Source organism: Egretta garzetta, unplaced genomic scaffold, assembly GCF_000687185.1.
Source record: "Egretta garzetta isolate BGI_Z169 unplaced genomic scaffold, ASM68718v1 scaffold152, whole genome shotgun sequence".
Taxonomy (NCBI): Eukaryota; Metazoa; Chordata; class Aves; order Pelecaniformes; family Ardeidae; genus Egretta; species Egretta garzetta.
Window position 1 is genome coordinate 1,509,030 of NW_009259037.1, and position 11,384 is coordinate 1,520,413.

The 11,384-nt window shown below is 42.1% G+C and overlaps 1 protein-coding gene across 1 annotated transcript in view; it reads right to left on the reverse strand.

Moving 5' to 3' along the window:
• Positions 1-11,384, reverse strand: part of DOCK1 (dedicator of cytokinesis 1) — a 316,870-nt gene that overhangs the window by 5,506 nt on the left and 299,980 nt on the right. Inside the window, exons 50-51 of the mRNA XM_035890418.1 lie at positions 9,836-9,989; positions 5,709-5,854 (exon numbers count right to left, since the gene is read on the reverse strand). Coding sequence (XP_035746311.1) covers positions 5,709-5,854; positions 9,836-9,989 — 300 coding nt within the window. The remainder of the gene's footprint in view (positions 1-5,708; positions 5,855-9,835; positions 9,990-11,384) is intronic.

Consider the following 11,384-nt stretch of genomic DNA (forward strand, 5'->3'; position numbering starts at 1 on the left):
CAGCCCTTTTGGTGAAGAAGTTTTTCCTAATGTCTAGCCTAAACCTGCCCTGGCACAGCCTCAAGCCATTCCCCCTCATCCTATCATCTGTGACCAGGGAGAAGAGACCGACCCCCCCCTCCCTACAGCCTCCTCTCAGGCAGTTGTTGAGGGCAATTAATGGATCCAATTGGGCCAGAAGCAGTAGAAACGAGACATATATAGGCTATCAACTGCACAGGACTGTGCAAATGCTTCCAAACACAGGGTTGCGAATCGCTCCGTCTCGCTTACACCGCGGCATTTAGCACGGAGCCGAGTCGCCTGACGAGCAGCAACTCACTTATTTAATATCTGCAATGAAAACCAACACATCACGTGAGGTCTTGGAGGAATATCGCTCCCCTTCTGAAAGAGCGATAATACGCCAGCAGAGAGAATCAACCCAACTCCACTAATTGGAACCAAATTATAGACAGTTTAAGCTAATTGGCTGTCTGACCCAGGGAGCAACGTTATGCTGGAAAATACCGCAGGTAACCGCTGTAAAACGGCTGTTTAGACTCTGTTGTCACACTTCACCTCTTAGAGTTTCATTTAACTGTGTATCACAGCCCTTCGCTGCCCTTGCTGGAGCATAATTTGGTAAGAGAAAGGAATTTTAAAATTCCTTCTGCAGAGGTGCCCCTTGTGTGCTCCCACCCGTGGCATGCCAAGCATCCCCTCCTCAGGCGACGTGAAAGATCCTTCAAAATCACAGAATGGTTTGGGTGGGAAGGGACCCCCAGAGGTCACCCAGTCCAACCCCCCTGCAGGAGCAGGGACACCTTGAACCACATCAGGTTGCTCACAGCCCCGGCCAACCTGGCCTGGAATGTTCCCAGGGATGGGGCCTCCACCCCCTCTCGGGGCAACCCCTGCCAGGGTTTCACCACCCTCACTGGAAAGAATTTCTTCCTTAGATCCAATCTATCTTATTGTGCACTTCAGTTTAAAGCCATCCCCCCTTGTCCTGTCCCAGCTGGCCCTACTAAAAAGCTTGTCCCCCCCTTTCCTCTGGGCCCCCTTCAAGCCCTGACCGGCCACACTCAGCTCTGCCCGCAGCCTTCTCTTCTCCAGGCTGAACACCCCTGGGCAACATCGAATTGCTTTGAATCAGCAACTCAGGTTTTGCCCATGGGGGGGTTTGGCAGGACCCTGGCCACGCTCCCCCATCCCTGGAGGGACGCTCCCGCCGGGGTGACGGCAGTGGGCGAGGGGGAGAGCCGGACCTAGCAGAGGTTTGCACCCCTCCTGCAGGGAGGGCGTTGCTCCTGCTGCGTGCCAGCCGTGTTAAAGCACAGCTAATGCGATTTTCCCTCTGCTGAACGCCATTTCTGCATGTGGAGGCCATTATATTTCAGACCGCGCTGGCTAACTCGATTTTCAAAGCACTGTTCTTCTGCTCTGGTCCGTACATAAACAGAGCTCAGGAGTTATGAGCAATACCCTCAGAATTAGGTTTAGACTCCAGACCGAGACTATATTTCTTACTGAAGGCCCGGGCCCTGCGAGAGCGATAAACAAATGCATCGCCGCTTGGCCAGAGCAAAACCCACAGCCTGATCCCGCGCAGCGCTGCGGGCAGCGACACCGCCCCTTCCAAAACAAAATCAAGGGTGCCGCTCGGGGACACATCACGGGCTCTAGATCTCTGGGCAGACAGCAGAAGAACACATTTTTCACTCAAGCCCCTGTAATAAGCAGTGGCAGTCCATTGATTTTTGAGACTTATTAAAAAGTGACTGGGAGATTTTAAGAAACTCTTTGCTCGGCCAGAGCTTAACCCACCAAACCCCGGCCCAGCCGAGGCGGGAGGTGGCGGAGGCTTTGCGCTGGAGGAAGGGCTTGCAACGCTTCCCATCACCAGCAGGCAAAAATAATGACCAGGTGGTAAATAAACCCCAAATTTCTATTTATTTTTTTTCTTTTGGGTACATTACATACTTCTACTCATCATGAAAAGCCTTTGGTCAGAGATTCTGGTTTTTTAGAAACTTAGGGTATCAGGCAGAAGAGGAGACATTTATTTCCATTTGTGAGCAAATGCAGACCACAAAGTCAACTTTCTCATTTAACATAATGGATTAATAATGCCTTTTTTTTCCAATTTCACTTTTTCCAACATCTCCACGGGCTACTGCTGCTAACAACTGTCCTCCCGCTGTTGCGGTAAGCGAGCCGGCGGCAAGCCCTGAGCCACCAAACCGGTGGGGGTCTTGGGGATGCTCAGAGGCTTCCCCACCAGCCCCAGCTCTGGGGCAGGGGAGCCAGGGGGCTGCATGAGGCATCTGGGGAAGGAAGGGGATTTCTCCTGAGAAATAACATCAGAGGAGGAAAAATTGCGAACCCCAGAGTCGCGCTCCCCAGTTACTTGCTGCCTCCGGAGTTTCAGCTGGGTTTCCAGCCTCGACTCTTTTTCTCCGTCCGCATGAGTACAGTACATTTGCTGAAGGTCATTGTTTGCTCACCGTGGCTAAGCTAAGAGATAACGATCTGCTCTGCAGTATAGGCATCGCAGCACATCAACAATCCCCTGGATTTTTCCTTCTGTGTAAACACTCCCATTATACCCAAACGACCAGTCCGAGCGCTCCTTGTGCAACAGGATCCTAGAAAGTCAAAATAAGCGCCGCCGCCATCAGCCACGTGCGACCGTTCCGGTCCTCGCACCACGCACCGCTTCAGCCTTCGCTATCCCTCCTTGCCAAGTTCTCCATCTACGCGGGACTGATCGGGATCTTCTCATCCAAACCATTATCTGATGCTTAGTAAGTGTTATAGCCGACATTATAAATGTAAGTGCTCCTTTGTCTATTTTCTTTGAGTTTCCCTTCTTGCTGTGAATGCTAAGCAGGCGGTTGATTTGCATGCAAGGGTATGGATGAACCCATAAAGAACGAGAAGTGCCTAAAGGAATCCCTTGATGTAATAATAATCCTTGCAGGAGCCGTAGACTTCTTTTTTTTATGCTCCCATATATTACTAAGAACATTTCTAGCAGAAAAAAAATCATACAGTGCAAGAAAATATATATATAAGGGTATCATGGTTAACAAGGACTAGGAGGACAATCACAAAATTATGATTAGATGGTCACTTGGATAAAAGACTTAAGGTAGACCAAGTTAACAGTGGACTCCGAATAATCTAAAATTACCGTCTCAGACACTGAATGATGCTATTGCCTGCACTGTGAAGTATTTCTTGATGCATTTATCACCGCGTGCTCTTCAGTTCACTACAGTGCTTTTTTTTTTGGTTTTCACAACTGACTGCAAGACAACCAGAGTGAACCGTGTAATAATTTCTCATACAAGGAGATACTTCCAGTTTAAAAGCTACTGAGATAATGTCATCTATAATATTTTTTATTGATTTTTTCCTCACCGATACCAAGCGTGTGTAATTTAAAAGGCGATCAGTTTACTCGGCAGAGAATTATAAAGTTATGAAGTATGTAGCTATTTGACCCATGAAACACAAGGCATTAAAAACCGTGGAGTGGGATTTAATCACAGCAGTAATAAGGATTTACCCATCTGATCTTTCATGCCCAGCACCACTCAATTTTCTTTATGTTCTTTAACAGCTTCCTTCCTACAAGCCCGATGAAATAAATGCGCATAGTGATTGTTATAAGACTAGAAGCCTTTCCTAAAATTAATTGTAAGACTAATACATGTGGCTTTGTGACAAATCTGCTTTGGAACCATTTTTCAGACTTTGAAACTGCATTTGCTTGTCTTGGAAAGTTTATAAAAAATACAATGCTGAAGAAAATTTTGATTATATTTAATTGCGTTTCTAAGGTGTGCTTAAATCCTGAGCTCCTTCAACACTTGGTTTTGAACAGTGGGGACCATTTCTACGATTACAAAATATATTTAAAAAAACAAAAAAAAAAAAAAGAGGTTGAGCATTGAAGACTGTAAGGAGAAAAAAAATATTAAGACCTGAATAAAACTGCAAAAAAACCAAGGGAGCATATTGCTACTATTTTTACGAACTTCCATTTAATGATGCGGAAACCCTGCTCATGACAGGTACAGGAGCTGTGCAAAGTCACATCCTCAACAGCAAGGAGACCGAGGCTGGAACCCGAGTCGTCTCCAGGTCTGGGCTCTAACCATCCCAGAATGGTGGCATTTGCAAATAGTACAGCAAATATCAAGCATTTGTCCAGCGAGTGGAAACCCCTTCAAACAGCCTCACAAGGAATGAAAAAAGAATGCGGCTATTGGGATTTTTATTCCTCATCTCATTATTTAATGCTTTTTAGCTAAAAACTGAATTCACCTTATCAATCCTGAACTACTACCATGACCTAAAAACTGACAGTATATCATACAAAATGAATTTACTACTCTAGAGCTCATACAGGAAAGCCATCAAGAAATTTGAAACCTAATTTGAATTTCTCAGGTTTCTTCATGAAGATGGATTCCTTAGACAAAATTCCTGGCAGCCCTCCTGTACGTTCCGTAATTTTCCACTTAGAGGTCTGTATTCAGGTCAAGTGAGAGCTGGTCCCTGAGAGAGAAGTCAGGGAAATGGGTAAGAGCTTCGATGCAAATCAGAGGAAAAGGGTGCGCAAAAAAATTTGGTGAAAATATTTACTGAAACCATCCAGCCATGAGGAAGAACGATGGAAGAGACGATGGGAATAGAGAATTTTTCAATATATGCACATAATGAGTAAAAGCGTTGCGTTTTGAATAACACTGCTCGTATTCCTCAAGTTACTTCTATATTTTTTTTTTCTTCAACCTACCCTGAAAATACCAAATTCCTGCACCAATACAGTTACAATTTCAACCATGGAAAAAGCCAGACTTGTGTACTGTTGTGCGCTGTGATGGTCTGCGTTAAACAAAACTATTCCTGAAGTTAGAACTAAATTCCCACCTGACTTTTTCTCTGCTGAGATTAGAAATGCTTTCTCTAACCATGAAATCTACTGAAAAGCAAATTACTCAACAGAATTTCATTTGAATGATGAACTTAAGAGAAAACCGTGAAGATACCTCTGCAAACAAAAAAAGAATCATCACTGCTGAGAATTTTTCCACAAAATAAGAGCTTGGCCAAAGTTATACATTTCAAAGTCAAAGAAAACCTCTTCAAACATTGTTTTTTCGCCAAAGAGGAAATAAATGGTCCTTCTCAAAAGTGCTGCTTTAAAGAGGACCAAATTATTTTTAAAAGCTTCCAGGATACAGGAAACAAAGTTGAAAAAGTGTATTTCCCTCAGAAAGCCAAAAACCCTGTTGATGATGAAGAGTGTTTCTGAGCAACTCCCATCAAAGGGGACACGTGTGTTTGCCTCTAGGAAACAAGCAGCGATTGACTGCTGGCGGAACGGGGCTCCAGAAAGGAAAGATGTCAGGTACGTGTTTTATTTCCTTTCCTCAGCCAGGATTGAAAGGCTATTAAATCTAATTTGCTGCTGAGACTATATCCTGCCAGTTTAAGCTCCCTTACCAACACAGCTAATATTTTGCTTGGTCTTCTCCACCAGAATGAGTCCAACCTCCCTTCAGGCCAACGCCCGCGAGCGATGCCGTTCCCTCACACTCCGGGCACTTGTTTGCAACTGCAGAAATCTCTGGATTACCTCTCGCTGCGGATCTTGCAAATTAGCAAAGCAAAGATAATTGCAGAAAATGATCGTTATCTCTGGGACTCACCCTTTGATGGGCAGGGGGGGAGGTTGTCGGGCTGATCAAGTCTTGACTTTCCATGAGGTTCCCATAATCGGCCATGCTTCCTTTGAGGGGCAGAGGAGGAGGAACATCGGGGATGTCGGGGCTGGACATACCATTCAGCTCCAGATCTGTGAAAACCAACACCAAGTTAACTCTTTCAACAACTGAATTGAATCCAAAGATCCAGACCGTGCCAATTCTTACGGCATTGATACTGCGATAATGCTGCACATGTGAGATCTTTGTCTGCTCTTCGCTGCCTCTATAATTATCTGCAGCTCATCTAATGAGGGATTTTAAAGGGAAGTAGAACAAATGAACCCACCCCTGCATCAACGGGAAGTGTGGACTGCGGAGTTACGCTGGGCTGCTTTTTAGGATACACTCAAAATACTCGAACAATCCCCTCTTTTATAGCAGAAAATACTTTTCCCTTCAGACTTCATGCCAAAATATTCATAGCTTAGCAAATATCATTTTCTCAGCTGTAAGCTTTGCATTTTCACCTTGTACATTAATACACAATCGAATTTTTGCTAAGTGCACTAAAAATATAATCGAGCTAAGCTTTATTTACTTTCCCCCAGTAAAATAAAACCTTCTTGTTAATAAAATGCGCAAATGAAAGCCTATCATTAACTACATCTCTCTCAAAAAGTTTCAAACTCCAGATAACTGGAATAAATGAGCAGTCATTAGTTGTTAAGTAAATAAAATCACGCAAGGGAAAGTACAAAACATTTATTATTACTGTTTGCTGGGTAGAAAGTTCCCTTTTCTTAGCAGATAAATCCTAGCAGGTACGTGCTGCAAAGGCGAATAGCCTGAGGGACCATAAAGTTTATTGAGGCCCGAGTGATACATAGGTTTTTGCGTAGAAATCCACCCACGGTGTATTTCAGGGTAATTCAGTCATTTTAACACAGGCAAAACCCACTGTGAGCTCTACCAGATAAGAAATTTAATTTTTTTTTTTTTTGATAAATTAGGGAAGTGTTTTCATTTAGGAAATGAAAAAAGGTCATTTTTATTCTACTGGGGCAATTTGTGAAACAAGTGGAGGACTTGCTTATGCAGATATTTTTATTTTATTGCAAGGTTCCTATCAATACCTTACAAAAAGTGCCCTTCTACTGTTCTCTAAAAAGGCCTCTTGCTAACACGATTTAACTGTAAGGTGGCTGTATTGATTTGTCACTGAAAACTGTAATTTTACTCCTCATCCTTTCACTTGAACTTTCAACTATGCTGGGCAGAAGAATGTTTTCCATCCTGGGACTTCAAACTTTCAGTGGCTGCTTCTGCATCAGACTGAAAAGCTTTGTTTGTCCTCCAGGACCTGAATTTCTAATCATTTTTTCCATTGCTCCTGTTGTTGATCCTTCCTTTTCTACACGTACAGGATTTCTCCACTCCCCAAACATTCATAATACCTTCCTTTCAATATCTCCATCAGAATCTACTTCTGCTAAGCTCATGCTGTTAAGACATAAAACTGGAAAACATTTGTAACTAAACATTGATGCTGTGAATGAACTTCCCTGTTTATTCACAGCATCATTTTCCTGTTCATAGATAAACATTAGAAATTCAGTCTTGCAACCTTTTATAGCTGAATTTAACTGCCCTGAACACTTCATCTTTGTATCTTATATGATATTACAGCATCTGCTAACTTCATCTAAGCCATTACATGTAGACTAATAGGTGCTACCAACAAGATGGTAAGACAAATTTTGTTAGGAGTTACGCAAACCCTCTGTGTTTTTTAAGGTTGACATTTGGAAGATCCGTGGGAAGGCGGGTGAGCAATGTTTTCACTAGAGCTGCAGAGGAAACAACGTCTGGAGGCAACTCTACTTGAAGGTCTGCAATACTCTGAACAACCTGGATGGTCACCAACTGTCCATGCAAGCGTGTCCTGCTCTGCTTCTGTCCCTTTCCCTCCGTTCCCCAGCTCCGGTTTCAGCTCTAATGTTCTGCAGCCCCCAGCGTGTTCCTACAGCCCGTACATTCAAGGCCAGGTTGGATGGGGCTCTGAGCAACCTGATCTAGTTAGCGGTGTCCCTGCTTACAGCAGGGGGGGTTGGACTAGATGACCTCTAGGGGTCCCTTCCAACCCAAAACATTCTATGATTCTACAACCTCATCCTTTTGCAAGACAGCAATAAATCCCTGTAAATGTGGCCAGAGTATTTCCACCCATGTGAACAATTCATAATATACATTAACAATGTATTTGCATTCAGTCTGGCAAACAATTTAGTAGAACAACAATATTATGTAATGAAAAAAAATTCTTTGCCCTGCCTAGCTAATCTCTCACACAGTTTAATGAAATCTCTGAGTCCTCTACGCTACTGCAGAAACAGGTATCAACCACAAATTTCAGTAATTTACAGTCATGTTTCAAGATCTACTTGATCTACAGATCTATTCATTTTCTCCTGCTCAACTCAGCTGAACTATACCTCCACCAACTCAATCACTGTACAAATAATTACTCATAATTTCTGGTTTGCTATCATTATTCAAAGTGTTTCATCAGACTAGTACGCTCTGAATATTTATTCCTTACTGGACGTGTGCCACTGAAGATCTTTGAGCTGGCAAGAGACCAGTTTAGATGAATTTCTTTTCATCTTAACCTAATGGTCAAATTTTACACTCCATTCTCCTAAACGGCCAGCTAACAAGCAAGCCGTACTGCTTAGCAACCCATTAAGTGCTTTTAGCCAATTTGTGCACTGAAGTAACTTCTTTATCCCTGGAATTCCTAAAAAAAATTATCGCTACAATTCCTCAAGCCATTACAGACAAGTCCCATGGCTTTTGCAATAAGCTGAACCTATTTTCTGTAGCACCCATAAATCTCCAGCATGTAGACGTAAATATTCTCAGAAAAAAAGTGGTTGTTTCAGATACTTTAAAAAAAAAAAAAATCAAGTTAGTTTTAATAAAATATGTACAGGAAGAAATAATCCAATTCAAAGAATATTTTTTTTGCAGGAGTATATAGACTCTACTTCTCTGTATTTCCAGTTTTTAGCATACTGGTGGGTTTTGGCTGTCAAGTTGTAAGGAAAGGCGAGAGTTCAGTTATCAAAATACTTGTTTAGGGTGTCTGCCTAGGCAAAGGAAACGCTGCATTGATTTGCACTTGCTCATCCCTCTTCCACGTGTTTGCAACCAACAATTTCCAATCATTAAAACAGAGCCACGTGTCTTTTAGGAGACAGTTCTGTTGCTGTAGATTTGTAGAATAAACATATTCCTGCTCACAGGACGTAGATCTGCAGCTGGCATCAAGAACTTTCTAAAACGTTATTTAAGGGAAAAGGTTTTGAGTATCAAAAAAAGTAAATAAAACAAAGTGACCTTGATCAGACAAGGTTTTCTTCTTAAAACTGTTCAGTTATTCTCTTTACTATTTAACTCCTGACTATTGGTCTAGCATTCGGGTACATGTATCAAAAAGATACTTTTTTTTTTTTTGGGGCACATGCTAGCAACTGAAAACTCCGAATAACAGTTTTTGGAAAACAGCACTGTAAAAGAAATAGATGTTGTATTAAACCCAGTTTTGAAATAGAAGTATGATATTTAACAGAAAAACTGAGTGATAGATGTCAACGTCAAACAAAAAATACATCAAAAAGACTGACTTTCCCCCCTCCCTTTGGTTTGTACTGACTACATCGCAAACAAAAGTTCATTTAAGGTACAATTAAATTAAAAGATTATTTTTTCAGCCTTTATGCTCCAAAATACCCTAAATCCAATATGGAATCAAGTACAACACTAATTTTTGACAGTTACTCTATACCTAAGCAATTGTTAATGATTACTTGAAAAGGAAAATACACTTCTTCAATGCAACAGTTCTGCTCGCTTTTGTAAAATGTTGAAATAATTTTTGCTGGCAAATGCCAGGAGTGTGACGGAGGCAAGTTCTTGCTCCTGCCAGCAATCCCATGCTGATGGCATACAGGCTAACTCAAAGAATTCAAACCAAGGTATAGTGCAATGCTCAGGAAACACCTCCCCACCAGAAGTTATTCCATGCAACATATTAAAGGAAAATAAAATTTAATTAAAATTAAACTTACTGGACTGTATGCTGAAAGAAAGTTTTGTCCGTGGAGTTATTGGAGGTGGAGTCACTTGGGAGCTGGGAGGTGATGGAGAGACGGAGAAACGTCTTTCACTCGAAATGACATTTATGACTTGGCTTTTTGGCCTCTGTGGTCTTAGCGGGCTGATCTGCACAAGGACAAAACCAACAAAAATCCTAGTTATTTCACTGCAGCACGGCACGAGTACGAGCAGATATTGGCCTGTACCACCACGGCTCCTCAAGGGGAGACAGTAAAGGAATACGTGTTGTTACTCAGCAGCAGACCTTGGGATTGCTGCATTTTTTCCCACTACCACCTAAACAGTAATAGGGCAATGATAACATACAATACGTCTGATTTAATGCAGTATTTCACAGCTCCAAATGTTCTTCCCTGCTCCACGGGAATTGCAATGAGACTTAATGCACACACCTTCCTGTAGCCTGGCATATTTTTCTGAAGCAATGAGCCAATTCCCCAAACACTTGCTTAATAACAGCTAAGGAACTCTATATCCATACACAATAGATTATACAGCATTCAGAATCTTTTCTTTCTTCTCGTGCGGCTCTCCATCCCTGTTAAAATTTATCTCTTTAATTGTTTGCATCATCAAACTCTCTTCTGAGGAAGACAACATCTGCCCAGAACCACTTTCTTAATGGTGCACGTTTGTCCTTATATTTAATTCACTGAAATACCCTTATTGTTTTGCTCTGGCTGCTCCATAGTCCATTTAAATTTTCCATCAGAAACCCTGAAACGATACTTTAGTCTGACAGGCAACTAATGCCTTTGTTAAGGTGATTCCTTTCACTGAGTTTAATTCTGAGCTTTACTCTTTGTTACCCATCCACCAGCCCCCATATTTCATAGAATCATAGAATGTTTTGGGTTGGAAGGGACCCCTAGAGGTCACCTAGTCCAACCCCATTTCTAGTAATGGCAGCGAAGAAAGGAATTTTTTATTTTCAGGAGAACACAAAAAATGAAGCAGCAACCTGAGGTTAAGATAGGACAAACAGCCAAGGTGCTGCATTAGGACAAAACAAAAAATGCCAGCAGCAATTCATGCTTTTTTGAATCATTTTGTCATTTCACAATGTTGGTTTTTTTAAAGGTATGTGGTGAAGGAAAAATCTAAAATGAGGTATGATTGCTTCCTTTTACTTTCAGAAAGCAAATCCTAAAAGGGTTTGCATAAAGAGCAATCTCTGAGATCCTTCTATGAGGAATGAATGACCATGAAGTATGTAACTTTTTTTTCCAAAGTTCATCAATACCTCAGAGGTTAACCTTTCAGAAATTTGCCCGATACTAAAATTCAAGTCCTGAAGACTCCAAAGGTTTCTTCTTTCAAGATCTTTTGTGCTGATTTTGGCTGGGACAGAGTTAATTTTCTTCACAGTAGCTGGTACGGAGCTAGGTTTTGGATTTGTGCTGGAAACAGCATCAATAACCTAGGGGTGGTTTCGTTCCTGCAGAGCAGGGCTGATACAGAGCCAAAGCTTTTTCTGCTCCTCACCCCACCCCACCAGCA